General features: G+C 37.7%; 2 protein-coding genes across 2 annotated transcripts in view; both read left to right on the top strand.

The window, feature by feature from the left end:
- The first annotated feature begins 1,356 nt into the window (after positions 1-1,356).
- nr0b2 (nuclear receptor subfamily 0 group B member 2) lies at positions 1,357-8,167 on the top strand. Its single transcript, XM_012963295.3, has 2 exons — positions 1,357-2,979; positions 6,478-8,167. Exons 1-2 carry the CDS (start codon positions 2,382-2,384, stop codon positions 6,717-6,719), a joined length of 840 nt encoding a protein of 279 aa, XP_012818749.1. The 5' UTR covers positions 1,357-2,381; the 3' UTR covers positions 6,720-8,167.
- Positions 8,168-14,660: 6,493 nt separating this feature from the next.
- Positions 14,661-19,128, top strand: part of bckdhb (branched chain keto acid dehydrogenase E1, beta polypeptide) — an 82,979-nt gene continuing 78,511 nt past the window's right edge. Inside the window, exons 1-2 of the mRNA XM_002936208.5 lie at positions 14,661-14,866; positions 17,523-17,600. Of these exons, the coding sequence (XP_002936254.3) occupies positions 14,722-14,866; positions 17,523-17,600 (223 nt within the window). The 5' untranslated portion in view covers positions 14,661-14,721. The remainder of the gene's footprint in view (positions 14,867-17,522; positions 17,601-19,128) is intronic.

Genomic DNA, 19,128 nt, shown 5'->3' with positions numbered 1-19,128 from the left:
CTCTGTGTGCAAAAGCTGAGTTGGCGAGAAATCCTTATGCACTATTTTCTTTTTGGGGTCAGTACACACCACAGACTTTGGTATATCTATGCATATTGGGCATCAAACTGTTCAGTAGACCTATGGTGTTCCTATTTGAGGGAAAATCACTTGAGGTGATTTTTGGAAATGCCATAAAAATCGTCAAACTTAGGAAAGCTTCGCGGCTTGGTACTTTGGAGTAGAAAGACATGGGTACCCATTTTAGATTCGGGGGAAAGTGTACTTTCCAAAAATATATGACTTTCTGGGGTGAGCATATGTTTTACTAGCGTTATCCCACATATAATGATGTAAATGTGTTGATTTTGCAGAAGCTGAAATGATAGATCATATGGGGGTATGTTCACATTGGGGCCCCTATATGCCACATACTTAGGTAAACCTATACATATTGGGCATCAAACTGTTCAGTGGACCCCTGGACCCCTCTTGGTACCTAATGATAAGTGGGAGATAAGATGCTGGAAACTGGAAGCTTTGAGTGGCTTTTTCAAAATTTCCAACTTTAGGAAAGCTTTGCGGCTTGGTACTTTAGAGTAGAAGACACGGGTACCCATTTTAGATTCGGGGGAATGTGTACTTTCCAAAAATATATGATTTTCTGGGGTGAATGTACTTTTTACTAGCTTTATCCCACATATAATGATGTAAGTGTTGATTTTGCAGAAGCTGAAATGACAAATGATTGATCATATGGGGGTATGTTCCCATTGGGGCCCCTACATGCCAAATACTTAGGTAAACCTATACATATTGGACATCAAACTGTAAAAACAATAACTTTAGGAAAGCATTGCAACTTGGTAGTTTGGAGTAGACAGACAGTTGTGCCTATTCTGGATTCCCCAGAATCTGTTCTTTCTAAAAATGTATAGTTTTCTGGGATAAACCTTCTGTTAGTGGAATTTTGGCCTTAAATACTAAAAAGTATTCAGCTTTCTGGAGCAGTGCTTTGGAAATTTGGTAGTGTACTGCTGGGAGTTTTTGACCTACAGTATACAACTGAGAAATCTCCATAAAACTATATATATTTGGTATTGGCACGTTCAGGAGACATGGGACTTTCCAAATCAGTTGTATTTTCATGCATAAAATACTTTTTGTTTCTGGTGTATGTGTTTATATTATGGAAAATATTTTTTTTTCATTTTTTAGACATTTAGAAGCCTATATCTTGTTACAGAATCGGAATTACACAAAAATTCTACCATATTTTAGCCATCCTGAAAAAAACAATATATTGTTTTCCCGAGGAAAGGCCCCTAAAGTGAAACAGTGCAAAATGTTCAAAAACTGTATGGCAGTAGAAGTTCCACTTTGTCAAAAACGGCTGGCAGTGAAAGGGTTAACAAGTATTAAACAACCTGATAAGAATGGACTGAAGAGGTTATTTTTAGTTTCTGAGGCTACAGTATCAATGCATGTAGGAGTGTGTAATCATGCTGATATTGCAAGCTTCAGGAAGAAAAGCATTTTTAAATCTAGTGGTGTAAGTACTCTGTGCTAGGCCCCCTGCAAAACAAAAATCGTTAGAAGGGCACAGCACAGAGTAGCAAACGTACCCTTCCCGACCACGTGTCATCCCTACACGTCATCCCTACACTATGACGCATTCCCTGCCCCCTCCTGCACTTGTCTGTCAATTCTTGCCCCCGCCTGATTCCTACCTAGAAGGCGCTGCTGTGCCTATTGACGCAGGGGAACCCTGGAGCTACTGCCACCTCCTGACAAGGCATTAGCTTCAGGATTCTTCAGTGCTCTGAACCAATAGGCACAGCACAACTGCATCAAGAGAATCGCTGTTTGCGCACTGTGGGAAACAAATATGGCGGTGCACTTTGCACACTGCATCTAGGTAAGTGAATGCACCCTTCAAATAAAGTCATTCTGTGCTGTTTTAAAAAAAAAGCTGATAAATGGCTTTATCGTGTCAAATTAAATTTTATATTGTGATTTTTCAAGGACAAGCTAAAAACATAGAATTGCCACTGTAAATGTATCACAGTTGGCAGCTTGGTAAGTGTCCTTGATATCATGGCACTGCTTTCCACCATATCACAGTGACAGGGAACGGTAAACAACACTTTACTCATTGTTCAGTTCCTATCAGTAACCAGCTCCCTCATTCAGATAATTCCAGCTCCTTTAGATACTGTGGGCTAAACCACGCCTTGCTCAGTTGTGAATGAAAACAGTCTAGTAGGAATAAAGTTCAAGGGAATTTTAGCACACGCAGTCACATTACTGTTCAACTTGCTGAGTATATAAAAGATCCAATCACCTACTAGTTTGGCAGAACTACTGCTTTTCTTTATGTGTGAGGCACTGTATATCGGCTCATGTGTTTATCCCCCAGTGTATGCAACACGGAAATGGCTTGCATATCTGAAAAGTTAGGAAAATGTCACTGTAACAGAGATCCAGTTAACAGTATTCTTTTTCAGATGCTTAACAAAGGGATTCATTCAGAGACTAAGAGCCCAAATGACAACCGCAGTCACATCTGCTCCTTGGCTAGAGAATGCCCTTGTGAAGGCAACAGAAGAGTGTCTCTGAAGAACCCTGAGGTGACTTGCAAGACAGCATCAGAAGTACTACTAAAAACTGTGGCATTCATTAGAAATGTACCATCCTTCTATCAGCTGCCCCAGGAGGATCAGATTCTTCTTGTACAGAACTGCTGGGCTCCACTTTTTGTTTTAGGTCTTGCCCAGGAAAGGGTGAATTTTGAACTACAAGAACATTCTGTTCCCAGTTTATTAAAGAAAATTCTTCTAAATCAGTATGCGAATGTCAGTGACATTGCACTGAGATCTGATAGAGGAGTTCCAGCAATAGAAGTTCAAAGAATTCAGCGGTTTCTATACAAACTCTGGAACTTAGACATCAGCACAAAGGAATATGCTTACCTCAAAGGGATGCTTCTGTTCAACCCAGGTAAGATGGTTCACATTTAAATTTACTTTTAGTATGATGTAGAGAGTGATATTCTAAAACAATTTGAAATTGGTCTTTATTTTTTATTGTTTGTGGTTTTTTGGAGTTATTTGGCTTCTTATTTTGCAGCTTTCCAGTTTGCCATTTCAGCAGTCTGGTTGCCAGGGCCCAAATTACCCTAGCAACCCTGCACTTATTTGAATGAAAGACTGGAATACAAATACAGTAGGTGAGGGTCTGAATAGAAAGGTTAGTGATAAAATGTAGCAATAACAATAAATTTGTAGCCTTAAAGAGCATTCGTTTTTTAGATGGGGTCTGGGACACCCATTTGAAAGCTGGAAATATTCAGAAGAATAAGATAAACAAAGAAAAAATAAAGGGCAATTGAAAAGTTGCTTAGAATTGGCCATTCTATAACATACTAAAAGTTAACTAAAAGGTGAACCACCCCTTTAAAGAGATGTTCAGAAAGTCTATGTCTTGTGCATCTGTTTTTTTGGGCTCACTTCTGCCCCTGTCCATGGTAACCCTTGCTCACTTCAGAAATTTTCTTTTAAACGCTTAAAGAGTGAGAAATATATATTTTTAAAAAATGACTTATCTTTTAGTTTTGGCCTCCATTATTCTCACCTCTATCACCAGTGCCTGGTGGTTAAATATACTGCGATTTATAACCAAATTTGAAGTGTTTTAAGTGAACACATACTTATACAGACCTATATATACACTCACATATATAAACAATATATAACAATATCTATACTAATTCTAGATTTATAGTATCAAAATAAACTTTGATATTAAGCTAATGTGGAAAATCATCCAAGCCCCAAGGCAGTAACAGAATCTGCCATCACAACATCACCTGGCAGGACATTTCACAACCTCACTGCCCTCACCTTAAAGAACAACCTACGCTGCTTAAAATTCAAATGAAAATTCCTCTAAACCAGTGGTTCTCAACCTTCCTAATGCCGCAACCCTTTAATACAGTTCCTCATGTTGTGGTGACTATAAAATTATTCCTAAGACCATTGGAAATATGTGTTTTCCGAATGTCTTAGGCGACCCCTGTGAAAAGGTCGTTCGACCCCCAAAGGGGTCCCGACCCACAGGTTGAGAACCGCTGCTCTAAGCTAAAGGAGTAGCCTCTACTGAATATATATAATAGGATGTCGAACTGGCTTTAGGTTCAATCTTTCAATGGTTCGGTCAAGCTACTGGATATAACTATAAGTAACTAGTAATAGGGGAACTTTCACATACTCAAAATGTAGTTAAGCTTCATCTCATGGAAATAATAAATATTCTAAGAATAATCAATTTAAAATTCTGTACCTATTTCTGAAATAATCAAATTACACTTCATTATCCTCCTCTTAGCAGTCGGTGTCATTATTGATTATCTTTCGAAAGTTTCTTACTTCCATGACATAAAACACAAATTAAATTTTCATTTTTGTAATAGTTCCCATTTCAGAGCTAATCATTCTTAGGCTTGTATTGACCTTTTTTAAGGCTTCTCTTCTTTAGTTTTTATTTATATAGCATGAATGTGTTATGAAGCTTGGAAATCATCTGAATAGCTACTTAAATAGGAATTAAATAGTTTGGGCTATTCCAGTGTTTTCAGTACCACTGTATAGGCTTACTCACACAGAGTTCTGTAAAGTAAATGCTTGGAGCTGCTGCCTGGACTGTGAACGCTCTACACTCTAGAGTGCACTCTCTAATGGAAGAATCTTCAAGCCTTTGCCTCACTCTGTAGCTCTCCGGGGGCCCTGGCCGTACAGTGCTTAATGTTTGAACAGATCCCTTAAAAATGAGCTTACGTCACATTGTGTGACTACTGCATAATCCATTTATTTGTATTATAACCTTGACAAACTGCAAGTGAAGGAGACTGGTAGAGCCAGGAGTTTCTTTTTTTATCTGGGTTCAGCAGGAGCATAGTCATAAAATAAATTTCATTTATTATATGGAACTTCCTATCATGCTTACTGATAATGCAGCCTGATTTCTCTTTGTATATATCCTCTTTTAGAAAGTGAGCTCTTTGACATTACTTTCATGTCTACGTGCAGTTTAAAGCATCCAGCTGGGAACTAGTATTAATATTAATTACTACTTCCTTTTATATTAATCCCAAGGATTAAGGAAGGCCTGTATTATTTTCCTCTACAAATGGTTTTATTATCAGTACTGAAAACTTTTATATATTAATATAAGTTATGGAAACTTTCCACTGTTCTGTGAAAAGTAAAGGAAGCATGATGTCATTTAGGATCCAGTAACAATTTTAAAATCTAATTGTAGCTAAAGTTATTGGAAAGTTGAAAGAACATTTTCCCAATGCTTTTCCATCCCCAAAACAGAGGTATGAATTGTATAGCAAACTTTAAAAAAAAAAACCAGAAATCAAAAGCAATATCGTACAGGTATGGGATCTATTACCCATTATCCAGAAAGCTCTGAATTACAGGAAGGCCATCTCCTATAGATTGCATTTTAATCAAATAATTCATTTTTTAAAAAATGATTTCCTTTTTCTCTGTAATAATAAAACAGTACCTTGTACTTGATCCCAACTAAGATATTATTATTATATATAATTACAGACAAAACAATCCTATTGGGTTTATTTAATGATTCAATAATTTTTTTTAGTAGACATACCATATGGACATCCAAAATACAGAAAGGCCTGCAAACCTCAGGTCCTGAGCATTCTGGGTAACAGTGTCCATACCTGTAACATCTTTTAAATGTAGGCCAATGGGCATTCAGTCATAACACAGTCCTAGTTCCCATTTTACTACTAAGAAACAGCATTGTTAGTGAAGGATTTTATTTATATACAATACTTAAGGCCAGATTTACTAAAACTCCATAATTTCTCATTTTTTTTATTTTCAAATTTGACCAAATTAGTCTTCCCAAATGTCTGATATTTACTAAAAAAAAGTCACTCAGAGAAAAGTTGTAAAAAAAAAACTCGACTTGTTCAACTTTTTGCCGCGAAAATTCCAACTTTAGAAAATTGTTGCTGTGAGAATTCTAAAAAGTCGTGAATTTCAGAGAAAACCCAGCAAAATCTTCGAGAAAGAACTTCAAGGGAAGGGACCTTTGCCAATGACTTCTACTTAAACTCTGTGAGTTTAATCTGGCAAATTGTCAAATTCATATTTTTAGCTGTTTAAACGTATAGTAAAAAGCATTTTTTCTCTGCAATTTTTTTTTAAAAATCAAATTGAGTTTAAAATTAAAAATAGATGGCTAGTAAATGAGCCCCTAATGCCAAAAAAGGAAAAAAGGTGTATTGTCTTTAATCCCTATATATTTCTTACTTCTTTGATCCTTGTGTGCTAACTTTTGATTTAATAGTTATTGTGTACTATGAAAACTTTGCTTAACCCACGTGACATTTTTTTAAAAATGTTTTATTTTAATAGTTAAATAATACACTTCACACGCAATTGTCTTTTTGTTTCACAGATATCAGTGGCATGACATTCCCTCACTATGTTCACACTCTGCAGCTGGAAGCCCAGCATACACTAATGGAATTTATCTCAATGATGCACAGTCAGAGCCTTGCTCGCTTCAACTGGATGCTTCAAGCACTTGACACTGTAAAAGAAGTTAACCCCTTAGTGATCACAAAACTTTTTTTCAGTCCCATCTCTGGTGAGATAAATGTGGAAGAACTTTTGCTGGAAACATTATTTGTAAAATAAAAAACCTACTATTGTGACATGTATAAATGTCTCCAGAACTGCAACAGCAAGTTATGGAAACCATAATAACTTATAGCTAATATCATTTGAAAAAGAATGCTGTGGTGAAAGCTTCCCTTAATGCCAATAAAGAGTTTACATACAGTGGATCAGCCTTTCCGGAATGATACTGTGACATTACTCAATGAGTTAATGAAATGACACTTACATAGGAAGAAATGCTTTCTGCAACGTGACCACAGTTATACTCCTTATATTTGTTTGTCACTATATTAGGGATACACCAAATCCAGGATTCGGTTTGGCATTTGGCTGAGATTCAGACTTTTTTGGCAGGATTTGGCCAAATCCATAGTCCTGACTGAGCCGAATCTGAATCCTTAAAATCATGTGAATTTTTGCCACAAACATGGAAGTTGGGAAAATTTTGTGCGTTTTTTCTATGCCTTAGTGTGCATATGCAAATTAGGATTCGGTTCAGTATTTGGCTGAATCATTCACAAATGATTCATGGTTCGGCTGAATCTCAAAATAGTGGGTTTGGTTTATCCCTACACTATATACAGACTACATAAATGAAAATTATAACTAAAGTACATGTTGCTTCTATGTATTTTCATGCATTGCACTACATTATTTGAAATCCTTGTTATAATGTTCTCTGGTTCCTTTATGACTATTCTTGTTTGTTCTACAGTATATACACAATAGCTTCTCTCGTGTGAGTGGGACCACCAATAGCTGAAATATACAGTTCTATTGAGTAAATATGTTTTGTAACACAAATGTGTGTCATGTGTGACTTTTTTACAAGAGTACAAAAAGTCACACATGACACACATTTGTGTTACAAAACATATTTACTCAATAGAACTGTATATTTCAGCTTTTGTTTTCTTTAAACGCCACCTATATACACTTTGAATTGAGCAAATTGTAAAACAGTTTGCAAATGATCAGGTGACAATTATTAAGTCGTTTTCCACATCATTTGTCACGTGGCTTATGGCACACAACAAGTTATAACTGGAAGATGTTGACATCCATATTGACAATACTGAAGTTGTCTGCAATCCCAGATATTTTAACTTGTGCCAAATACACTTTAAGGTGCTGGAGAGATATTTTAAAGCCTTGTTTATTGAGAAGCTTTCTTAGATACAAACAAAAACAAGAAAACAGTGGTATTAGTTATTATTCATAATAGGTTAAAGATACTTGCCATAAAGAAAAGAAAATACAGAAAAAATGATACTTTTGTTTTATTGTTCTTTGGGTGACTGAAAACAATTTTGATATGAGTCAAGTCTCACTAGGTTAAATGTAAGTGTAGCACTTAATCTATACACTGGTTTACTGTTGAAATTTAATATTTATTTATTTTTTTTTGGTTGCAAATAGTCACTTTTCTTCAGTGGAAAACAAAATAAATGTATTCTTTAAAGATACATTGTGTATTTGTCATTTTTCTACCTAGTCTGCTATTACATAAAGTATATTATATATATATATGCTACTTTATACCATGTATAGTTTAAGATTTTGATGATTCCTTAAATGTATATATTTTCCTCTCTAGTTGTGTGGCAGTAATTTACTAGTGTGATCTTATGCATTAAAAAGAGTAAAATTTCCAGACTGGGACAGGAGGTGTCTTAAGGGGGACCTGCCACCCTAAGAAATAATTACAAATTGTTTTCTATTGTGTTTGTCAAGCAAAATAAACTTCAATTACACTATATAAATAATTTTAAACTTATTTCCTTTTGCACTGGAATTGCAGAAAACATGCAGGCTCCATTTTGTGGACACTGTTATTAAGGCAAGCTATGCATCCTGCTAAAATCTTGTTTCTGTGCCAGTATGGGGGGACCTGATATCAGTATCCATGTACTGGTTACACAATTAGTGCAGTGACATCTAAGGCATTCTGAACTGAAAATGAAAGTAACTGTTTGCCCAACCCCTATGCTTAATTCATACAGGCAGGTCAGGCAATATATGATGGACAGCTGGGACTTTTAAATGCTTATATAATGGGTATAGATGTGTTAATAAAAAATGACTTTGGGTTACACGTTTAATTTGAAAAGGGCTTTTATTATACAGCTTTTTATGTCTGGGTGACAGGTCCACTTGCATACAGGTGTACATGAGAATATAGCTGTATGCCTAAGCAACTATGCGACTTATAATGCCCTCAGGAACAACACTTAAGCGGAGTCCTGTACTGGCTGCCTTATCAAGGCAGGTGTAAATTACTGGGCACCCTTGTGTCAGAATGCACTATATCTTGCATCTTTATACTAGGAAACTGATGCATGGAACTTATAAATAGGAAAACAATTTGGCATAATCACTTATTTACCCTTTGTAAAACCTAGTGCTGTTCCTATCTATCATACATAGTCCCCTTTAATGTCCCTAGTCTTTCTTTCAGAAAATGCCTAATGCAAAAGTATATGCCTTTTGAAATGGATACACTATAAATTGATAGGATAAATAGAGATAAATTAAAGGAGAAGTCAATCTTAATCACCAGGGGGGTACAGAATGTAAGGAATTTTGCATCCTAACCATTAGACTAGTGCTGTTAGATTTTTCTTTATATTAACATTGTATCACACGTATCAGTTAACATTTTTCACTATATGCCACATAACTGCAGTAAAAATATGACAAAGCACAAAGTTATGGAGAAATGTAATAAAAGTCTAAAGTATGAAATAAAATGGTTAAATTGTAACACAAAATAGCCACCTTCAAAGAATTAAAAAAGGGATGTGCAATTTGATAAATGTCGACTGAATAATCTTTCAATGCAAATGTGAATTTTCTTTTTAGTACTGGATCTTGACACGAAAGTAGTGCCACCTAGTGGCTCATTTGAATTATGCTGAACATACTTACAATATGAATGATTTTTATGCATATATAATAATAAATTCCAATTTTTTCAATAAAAATACTTTTTCTTTTGTATCAAGTCCCTGAGTGTGCGGCACTCTTTCTATTATATATATATATATATATATATACACAAAGGATGGCACACCACTACATAACATACCTCGGTAAAGGGTTCCAATAGTATAAAAAAGACCAGCAACTCCGGGATTTCTTGTGAAAAATCAAAACATGTATTCAAAGTAGCATAAACAGCCGACGTAACGTTTCGGTCCCCATTGGGACCTTTCTCAGGGCATCCATGCCTTGTAACACACATCTTTAAATCACCAAAAACCAGTAAATCAATAGGAAGTGACATATATATATACAGGAACAAACGGAGCACACCCTATTAAAGTTCAAATGCCCAGGGTGCTAGCAAAAACATATAAAGCAAGACAGTGAGCTGCACACACCAGGACTTGGCAAAAAAATGATAAGTTTATTTAAGCAAAGAAATTCAATGTTTCGAGCACTGACTGTGCCCTTCCTCAGGGAAAAAAACCAAAAACATATATATATATATATATTTATATATAGTCCAGAGGTTAGGTACCGCTCACACAGGACTTAAGGTTCATTTTTAATGCTTTATTAAAGAGGCACGACAACTGATGTTTTGGCTGCAACACCAGCCTTTGACAAAGGCACCCCCAGCCCCTCTGGGAGTTCCTACCACAGGCAGGCAGCCCTCCTGCTCTGTGCCCCGCTCTGAGAGTGAACCTCTCTCTCTTAGTCCCTAATCTTAGGCTGATGTCAGACGAGGCATAGGACGGATATTTTCGGCAAGCAGAAAAATGCTTGCCAAAAATTCCGCCCTACGCCTCCTACTTGTGCCTGCACACGAATTTTGCCTACATGTGCCTGCACCCGAGCGTATACCATTCATTCGGGTGCAGGCACATGTAGGAGGCATAGGGCGGTATTTTCAGCAAGCACCTCGTCTGGCATTAGCCTTAATCACCAATCACCTCTAACCCTTTTATTTGCTGCGCACCTGCAGTCTAATCAGACAGCTACTTACAGCTGACCAAATCAAAATACTAAACTGGAGTATGGAATGGATGACCTAAGCTTCTCATCCTCCATTTACTCCAGGACTCACCTATCCTAAGTCAATTGCATGGTTAAAAGCATTAGCTACTGCATAATCAGGCATTTTACCTGGTGCCACCTTTAACAATGGTGGAAAATACACCATTACAACAGTGTTCTTACTGCTTGCATCTCTCACTATATATATATATATATATATATATATATATATATATATATATATAAGAGGAAGGCAAATAATAAAACAAGAAATACAATAAAAATCAATTGATAAATTACATTTTATTATTACATACAAATACAGACTTGTGGAGCTTATAGTGCGCTAACAGGGTTATGTAGATAAGCTTGCTACATATACTGCTGCCTATAGCAACCTATCAACATCATTAGGTAGTATATTTTATTCATATATATATATATATATTTATTCATGCCATCATGTTGTTGCATGTTGCTGCAGAAACCATGGACATTGCAAAAATGTAAAAATAAATCTTAAACATTGATATAAATGAAGGGCACTGGAACAGCACAGGCAGCTAAATTGCTGGAAAGCAGCAAAAGAGTAAAATAGGCCTTAGTCCCTGACATTGAGTATTTTACCAAAGATGGATATAATGGGATTGACTTCAGGATTATTCAACATATAGTCAACACATTGAAATGGTCAGACCTATTTGGCCATCCACAAGATAGGGTTGCCACCTGGCTGGTATTTTACCAGCCTGGTTGGTAAAAATGATGCATTATTCCAACATTATTAATAGGAAAAAAAGGCAAAAATAAAGAAAGGCCGGTATTTTTTTCCAAAAAAGGTGGCAACCCTACCAAGAATGTACTAAAGGAATTTTATATGCTTTTCTGGTTCATGGTCCAGAAACTTTTTCTCAGTTCAGTTCCTTGTAAACAATGATTCTCTAATTTGCTTCGCATTTTTTGGGTAATGTAGCCGCTACTGCTAAGTTTCAATAATCAAATAATTAATAAAAGGACACTCAGTGTGAGCCCCTGTGAACTCTTCTTAAATATAACATGTTGGCAGCTGCAGATTAGGGAAAGGTGATTAGGGAAAGGTGGATGGAGGACCCTTTCACCCTCCTGCCTTGAAGAGTTACAACACTGCTGATAAAAAAAGAAAAGAAAAAAGAAAGAAAAATGCAACAGCAGCAGACAAAAGCAAGCTTGGGAAAGCTAAGGTGTAGCTTGCCAAGTACTTGCCATGCTTTGGACAAAGTATTAGTGGTCATTTTAGTCAACTGGATTAGATGAGTACTTTGTAAAGTCAATTACTTACAATGAGAGAAGGTGTCAGTATGTGTCAGTATGTGCCAGAGTCTCGTGAGAGAAGGTGTCACTATGTGCCAGAATCTCTTAGGTGCTATGCGTGCACACCTTCCCCCCCCCCATGGACGTGCGTCTGTCCAAGCACGCCTGCTGATGTACCCTGCAAGAATAAAAAAGTTTGTCTTCCTGGAATTCATACCCACCCTGTGGAAGAGCGTGCGTGGGGGCGCGTGCAACGAATGGATGAAAGTATGCATGCCAGTAAGTTAGATCTTGAAATCCATATACTCGAGTATAAGCCGAGGGTTACTTTTTTAGCACATTTTTGGTGCTGAAAAACTCGGCTTATACTCTCGTATAAAAAAAAATAAAATCATACAAAATACAAAGCTATTGGATAAAAGTCATTATTCCTGGTGCACTCTTCGAAAACACCTGCAGAGACAGAAAAATGTTTGGAATGTGAACGACTTATCTAAGAAGGAACATAAGTACCACTTGCATTTCAGGCACAGAGCAGTTTTAGAGTAACAGAAGTATATATAAAAAGGGAGTAAGATCTCAGCCTGGCAATTATAGGCCTGTAAGTTTGACATCCGTGATGGGCAAGTTATTTGAAGGCTTGTTAAGGGATCACATACAAAATTATGTACAGGAGAACAGCATTATGAACAGTAATCAGCATGGCTTTATGAAGGACAGGTCATGTCAGACCAGTTTAATTGCTTTTTATGATGAGGTGAGTAAGAAGCTGGACAGTGGGGGTGCAGTAGATATAATCTATTTGGATTTCGCCGAAGCATTTGATACCGTTCCCCACAAACGACTACTTTCTAAACTAAGGTCTATTGGCCTTAGTGAAGTCGCTGCCCTTGGATAGAAAACTGGCTACAGGATCGGGTACAGAGGGTGTTTGTTAATGGTTCATTCTCTACTTGGAGTAAGGTTCTTAGTGGGGTCCCTCAGGGTTCTGTACTGGGTCCACTTTTGTTTAACTTATCCATTAATGACTTAGGGGAGGGTATTATAAGCAATGTATCAGTGTTTGCAGATGACACTTGCAGATGACACAAAACTCTGCAGACTAGTCAATTCTATACAAGATGTGGCATCCTTGCAGCAGGATCTTGACCAACTGGCAATCTGGGCAGCTAAGTGGCAGATGCGATTTAATGTGGATAAATGTAAGGTCATGCACCTGGGATGTAAAAATATGCAAGCCACTTATACCCTTAATGGGACTGCACTAGGCAAATCCATAATGGAGAAGGACCTTGGAGTCCTTGTAGATAATAAACTTGGCTGTAGCAAGCAATGCCAGGCAGCAGCTGCAAGGGCAAACAAGGTTTTGAGCTGTATTAAAAGGGCTATAGATTCACGGGAGGAGGGGGTTATTCTTCCCCTTTACAGAGCACTGGTAAGGCCCCATCTAGAATATGCTGTTCAGTTTTGGTCTCCAGTGCTCAAACGGGACATGATTGAGTTAGAGAGGGTCCAGAGAAGGGGAACTAAGCAGGTAAAGGGTATGGAAAGTCTCAGTAATGAAGAAAGACTGGCCAAGTTGGGTCTGTTTACACTGGAGAAGAGGCGCTTAAGAGGTGACATGATAACTATGTATAAATATATAAAGGGATCATATAATAACCTCTCCAATGTTTTATTTACCAGTAGGTCCTTCCAACGGACACGAGGGCACCCACTCCGTTTAGAAGAAGGGAGGTTCCATTTAAATATTCGGAAAGGATTTTTTACAGTGAGAGCTGTGAAGTTGTGGAATTCCCTCCCCGAATCAGTCGTGCTGGCTGATACATTATATAGCTTTAAGAAGGGGCTGGATGGATTCTTAGCAAGTGAGGGAATACAGGGGTAGGGGAGATAGCTCTCAGTACAAGTGAGGGAATACAGGGTTATGGGAGATAGCTCTCAGTACAAGTGAGGGAATACAGGGTTATGGGAGATAGCTCTCAGTACAAGTGAGGGAATACAGGGGTAGGGGAGATAGCTCTCAGTACAAGTGAGGGAATACAGGGGTATGGGAGATAGCTCTCAGTACAAGTGAGGGAATACAGGGGTATGGGAGATAGCTCTCAGTACAAGTGAGGGAATACAGGATTATGGGAGATAGCTCTCAGTACAAGTGAGGGAATACAGGGGTATGGGAGATAGCTCTCAGTACAAGTGAGGGAATACAGGGTTATGGGAGATAGCTCTTAGTACAAGTTGATCCAGGGACTGGTCCGATTGCCATCTTGGAGTCAGGAAGGAATTTTTTCCCCTCTGCGGCAAATTAGAGAGGCTTCAGATGGAGTTTTTTGCCTTCCTCTGGATCAACTAGTAGTTAGGCAGGTTACATATAGGGATTATGGTTGAACGTGATGGACGTAGGTCTTTTTTCAACCTAACTTACTATGTTACTATGTAAGTCTATACCCCAACTTTCCCCGTAGTTATCACGTCTCTAGAACACGCACTGTGGGCACCATATCAGGATTTGCACTTCTTTTGCAGTCAAACATTTGCTCACCTGTCAAACACTGTAAAAGAAACGTTTCGCTACGTCACTGTTATCTCAGAGGCCAAGCCTACCAGCCGGGTTCCAGAATTGGTGGGGACAAGCCACGCCCACAATCCTTTTCCTTGGTTGCAACCAATTGAAACAATCCCGGTGTTTTAACGCCCCTCTGAAACCGTAAGGGCTGCTCTATTAGATATGGCGGCGCTTCGTGTTATTGTTTCTCGGTTCGGGGAACGGGTGGCTAAACACGTGCAGCAATGGAACGGAAAAGCCGTGAGGGCTCCGTGCAGAACGGTCGCTCACTTTACCTTCCAGCCAGACTCAGAACCCGCACAATATGGTGAGAAACCAGCCAGGGACAGCGATTTCTGTTGGCTTGCATATCTGTCAGGTGCCCAGTGAAAGGGAGCCAGGAATGTACCAACCCATTTGTTAGTATTTTCATAGGGGGTTTCACATGTGACCTGTGTAGAGGGCACCGTGACTTTGCAAGGCAATAACTTATTCCTTAGTGTCTGCTTTCACTGAACTACACAAATGCTTTACTTTACTCCACAGCCCATGTTATGCACGGGTCACATTGGCATTTCATGTATGACTTTATGTACATATACTGGACGCAAGGTTATTCAAGTTTGCTGTGTTATAATAAATGTGTTTTACCTTTTTATTTATTGTTCTTGTCAATGTTGTTTCACTGGTGTCAAACACATATGTTATCTGTATTGCCTGTGACATTGAGATATAAAAGGACTGAAAATGGGCAACAGTTTTCTGCTTTGCCTAGCTGCTTTCAGCCACTTGACTTTATTGGCCCAGAATTTATTTCCGCAGAATTAAAGCCCAATGTAGTACTTGACAAAGCTTCCCTATATAACATGATGTCATGATTAGGGCTACCAATGCAATTAATAGGAAAGAATATGCCAGATACCAAAAGTTTGGCCCATTCTAGTGGGATGTCTGACCACATTTTTTGGTCAAATTTTCACAGCTGACACAATTTTATTTTTTTCAGTCACTTTGACTCCACTAATTAAGTTTTACATTTGTTTTGGTACTTGTCAGAATCTTGTATGATGTGTTAAATTCATATATGGTAGAATAACCGTAAAAACATTTGTGTACAATTAGCAGAGGACAAATTAATCAAAAAGAGTTTCTTTAATGTCTCCTTTTTTACCAGTCAATGCAGTGTTTCATACAGTTAGTCAGGGCCTGTTAAGAGGTTTTTTGAAGAGAAAGTCAGGATAATGCAGCTTGGGTTTTTTTGATGGCCATAGTGCTTTAACCACATCAGACTGAAGTATCCCTGCCTCTGCCACACAATAAGCCTGGGCCAGAGGGACATTTAGAGGGCTCCTTCATAGATAGCATAACTAATATGATCCAGTCAATAGTACCTTCTCTGGATGATGCATAACATGTTAGAGGGGTACCAAGTGGTAATTGCCCTGACTAAAGCAGGTGGTGTTTAGATCCTGCAAACTGATTGAAGGGTTATTTGCCTGTTGTGTGTACGGTTTATGATCCTGTTGTGGTCTCCCGTACTGCTGATCCTCTGGGCAGGTGAATTACCACTGAAGATTTGTCTCCTAAATATGTATTGTTTTGCAGGAATACTAGTGATAACCGGAGTGACTGCTAAGCCATGACTTGGCAAGAAGGCAAAAACTATGCATCCAGAATAGTGATGTGCAGGTCGGGCGGGTTCGGGCCAACCTCGGCACATCAATTGTGGGTTCGGGTTGAACGCTTCTGCTCACTCTCCCAGCCCGCAACCTAACACTGCTGGCTTTCTCTTTCAGCTCTCTAATTTATAGGCACACGCCTGGGCCTATAAATAGGCGGTGCGGGCACGGGTCTATAAATAGAGGGAGGAAGCCGGGTTGGGAGCGGGTGGGTTAGGGTCCAGTGCGGGTCGAGAATCCAGAACCACTGATTTAATAGCACAGATGTAACTTAATAGTTCAGAGCCATATATCCAAACTTGTTTTGATCTTCCTAGATCTCACCTGCTCAAAATATTGGAACATAGCTTTTTAGGGGGTGGGACTTTCGAAAGCAGTAAAGCAAAACAACCATAATGGTCAGGGAAGAGAGGCCACAAGGAGACCAAGAGACCTTTTCAAATGCAAGACAAGTACTAAGAGCAAGAAGAAGTAGAAGGTAATAAAGGTGCCAATAATACAGAAAGCTGCATAATCTAGCAGGAGTGTAGAACATAATTCATCCATTAAAAAATAAAATACGGCTAGTGTTGTCTATATTGATATGTTGCATGCATTATGATCCACTTTCCCATAATTGGTACAATAAAGGAGTATGTATAGTACTTTTATTTAGCTTAAACAATCTTTAAACATTCTTGTAGCTATGCTATCTGTATGAAGAATTGGTCATCAGATATTGTATTTATGAACAGGCTATCTATGAGAAGTCTTGTTCATCCAGGTCATGATGAACAGTATCTAGTTGAATTATTCTTCCATTGTGCGCTAGGTGAGCTATATCATATTTCCACAAACTAATGGATGAGGCTTCTACATAAGAAAGAAAAATATAGTTCCATGCAAGATGTCATCTCTGCTTAAAAAACCTCTTAAAACTTCATATATTTAAAATGAGTACAGGTATGGGGCCGGTTATCCATAATGCTCGGGACCTGGGTTTTCCAGATTAAGAAATCTTTCCTTAATTTGGATCTCCATAACTAAAGTCTGCTAAAAATTATTTTAATATTGAATAATCCCAATAGGCTTGTTTTGCCTCCAATAAGGATTAATTATATTTTAGCTGTGATGAAGTACAAGGATCTGTTTTATTATTATTATAGAGAAAAGGGAAATCAATTTTAAAAATGATTTGCTTATAACGGAGTCTATGAGAGATGGCCTTTCTGTAATTCAGAATTTTCTGGATAACGGGTTTCCAGATAACGAATCCCATACCTGTATTTTTAAAATAAATATTAAACACACATTGTTTCTTTACAGGAACTACGCAAAAGATGAATCTTTTCCAGTCTACAAACAGTGCTTTGGATAATACTTTGTCCAGGGATCCAACAGCAGGTGAGGTACTTTCCTTTTGTGCATTACCATATTTGACTGTCATCTGATAAGGCACAATCATTGGGCTAGAGGTTACTGCATAACAAGCTTATGATTTATTATTGGCTTTACAGCAAAAGTTTATTCAGATCCTGGACCAATTCTCACTTCTCTGCAGTGTGTTATTTAATGTGATTAATATGACATTATTTTATTTAAAAAGTCAGTAGAAACATACTATACTGAAATAATCTCTTTTTTAGAAGTGTTTAATTCCCTGTAAATTATTTTGTAAAGACATCTCTCCATATCATGCAATAACAATATTTATTTTTTGTAAGTATGTTTTAGCTTTGCACACCTTATGTTTGTGCACGCTAAATTTCAAATATTGCCACCAATTTTCACTTAGATTGAGATCAGAGCTTTGACTGGGCCACTGTAGCAAATTCACCTTTTTGTCCTTGTGTGGTGTAATTTTTCTGCTGAAAGATGACCTTTCACCCAAGCTTCTTTTAATAACAGACAAACAGGTTCTCTTGCAGAACTTTCCTGTATTTTGTCAAGCCTGTATGTATGATGTTCTATTTTGAGGTGGGGGTAGTGTTAGTGCTGCACACTGGTTTGAAATCTAGTCAAAAAAGCTCAATTTTGTTATTTCTCATTGACAAACCATTTAGTGTTTTTGAATAACTCTAAAAGTTAAAGCTAAATATAAAGGAAAGCATAAATAGCCTGCTAAATCTGTTAAGGCTTATGAGGGCTCTAAAGACTTTAAAAAGGCTTCAGCATCTATGGTGCCTCAGCATCTATGGTGTATGGGCTGCAACAACAAATTATATCTCGCAGGAAGATGAGAAAATTTGCACACTCTGCACCAAAAAAATGAAAACACCACAGGGGCCTTCCTGCTTGGATGGAGATTTTTTTTTTTCTTGGCTAAACTTTTGAATCATTATAGCAATCTATGTCTGAAGAAAACACCCCAATATAATAGCCCTTCATGAAGGTTGCATTTTGGCAGTAAAATACTATGAAGCAAGGGAATTCTTCAGAACATGCTTCTATAAAAAAAAATGCTATATATTGTTTGCCAACATTAATTGCATCTTTAACTAGGAAACAAGTTTTGCATTTATTAAAAAGTAAGAATTTAACTCAAAGGACTATTAAAAGGAAATTGTCCTTTTTTGGATTGTGTTCCTTTTTGACCCTAGCAACCCTAAACATTGGAATTTAATACTTAAACTGGATGTTACTGTTGCACAAACCATAAACAGCACAACTCTACATTTGGAGGATGGTACAAGGCATAACGACCTGATGGACAGGAAAACTAAAGCAGCCCAGAATAAAAACCTACTCAGCTATTGGAGGTGACTTTAAACCTGCTATAATAGCAACTTTAGTAGCTGGATCTCCTAAAATTTGAATCAGCAACCTGAAGAAAGACCTCACAAAATATTTTATTAAATCTACCCTTTGAAAATGAGGAACTTTTGGATCCCATCTTGAATAGCTTTTGAACATAAGGCATCGTACAAGTTTA

The sequence above is a fragment of the Xenopus tropicalis genome, chromosome 5 (assembly GCF_000004195.4).
Source record: "Xenopus tropicalis strain Nigerian chromosome 5, UCB_Xtro_10.0, whole genome shotgun sequence".
Classification (NCBI taxonomy): domain Eukaryota; kingdom Metazoa; phylum Chordata; class Amphibia; order Anura; family Pipidae; genus Xenopus; species Xenopus tropicalis.
Note: the sequence above shows the minus strand (reverse complement) of the source record. Positions and strands in the feature narration are given on the sequence as shown.

Excerpts from the sequence above, each read along its gene's own strand:
- nr0b2 (XM_012963295.3), top strand. The coding sequence starts at position 2,382 with ATGTGTTTATCCCCCAGTGTATGCAACACGGAAATGGCTTGCATATCT. Across the intron at positions 2,980-6,477 it reads GATGCTTCTGTTCAACCCAG|ATATCAGTGGCATGACATTC; the intron begins GTAAGATGGTTC and ends TTTGTTTCACAG.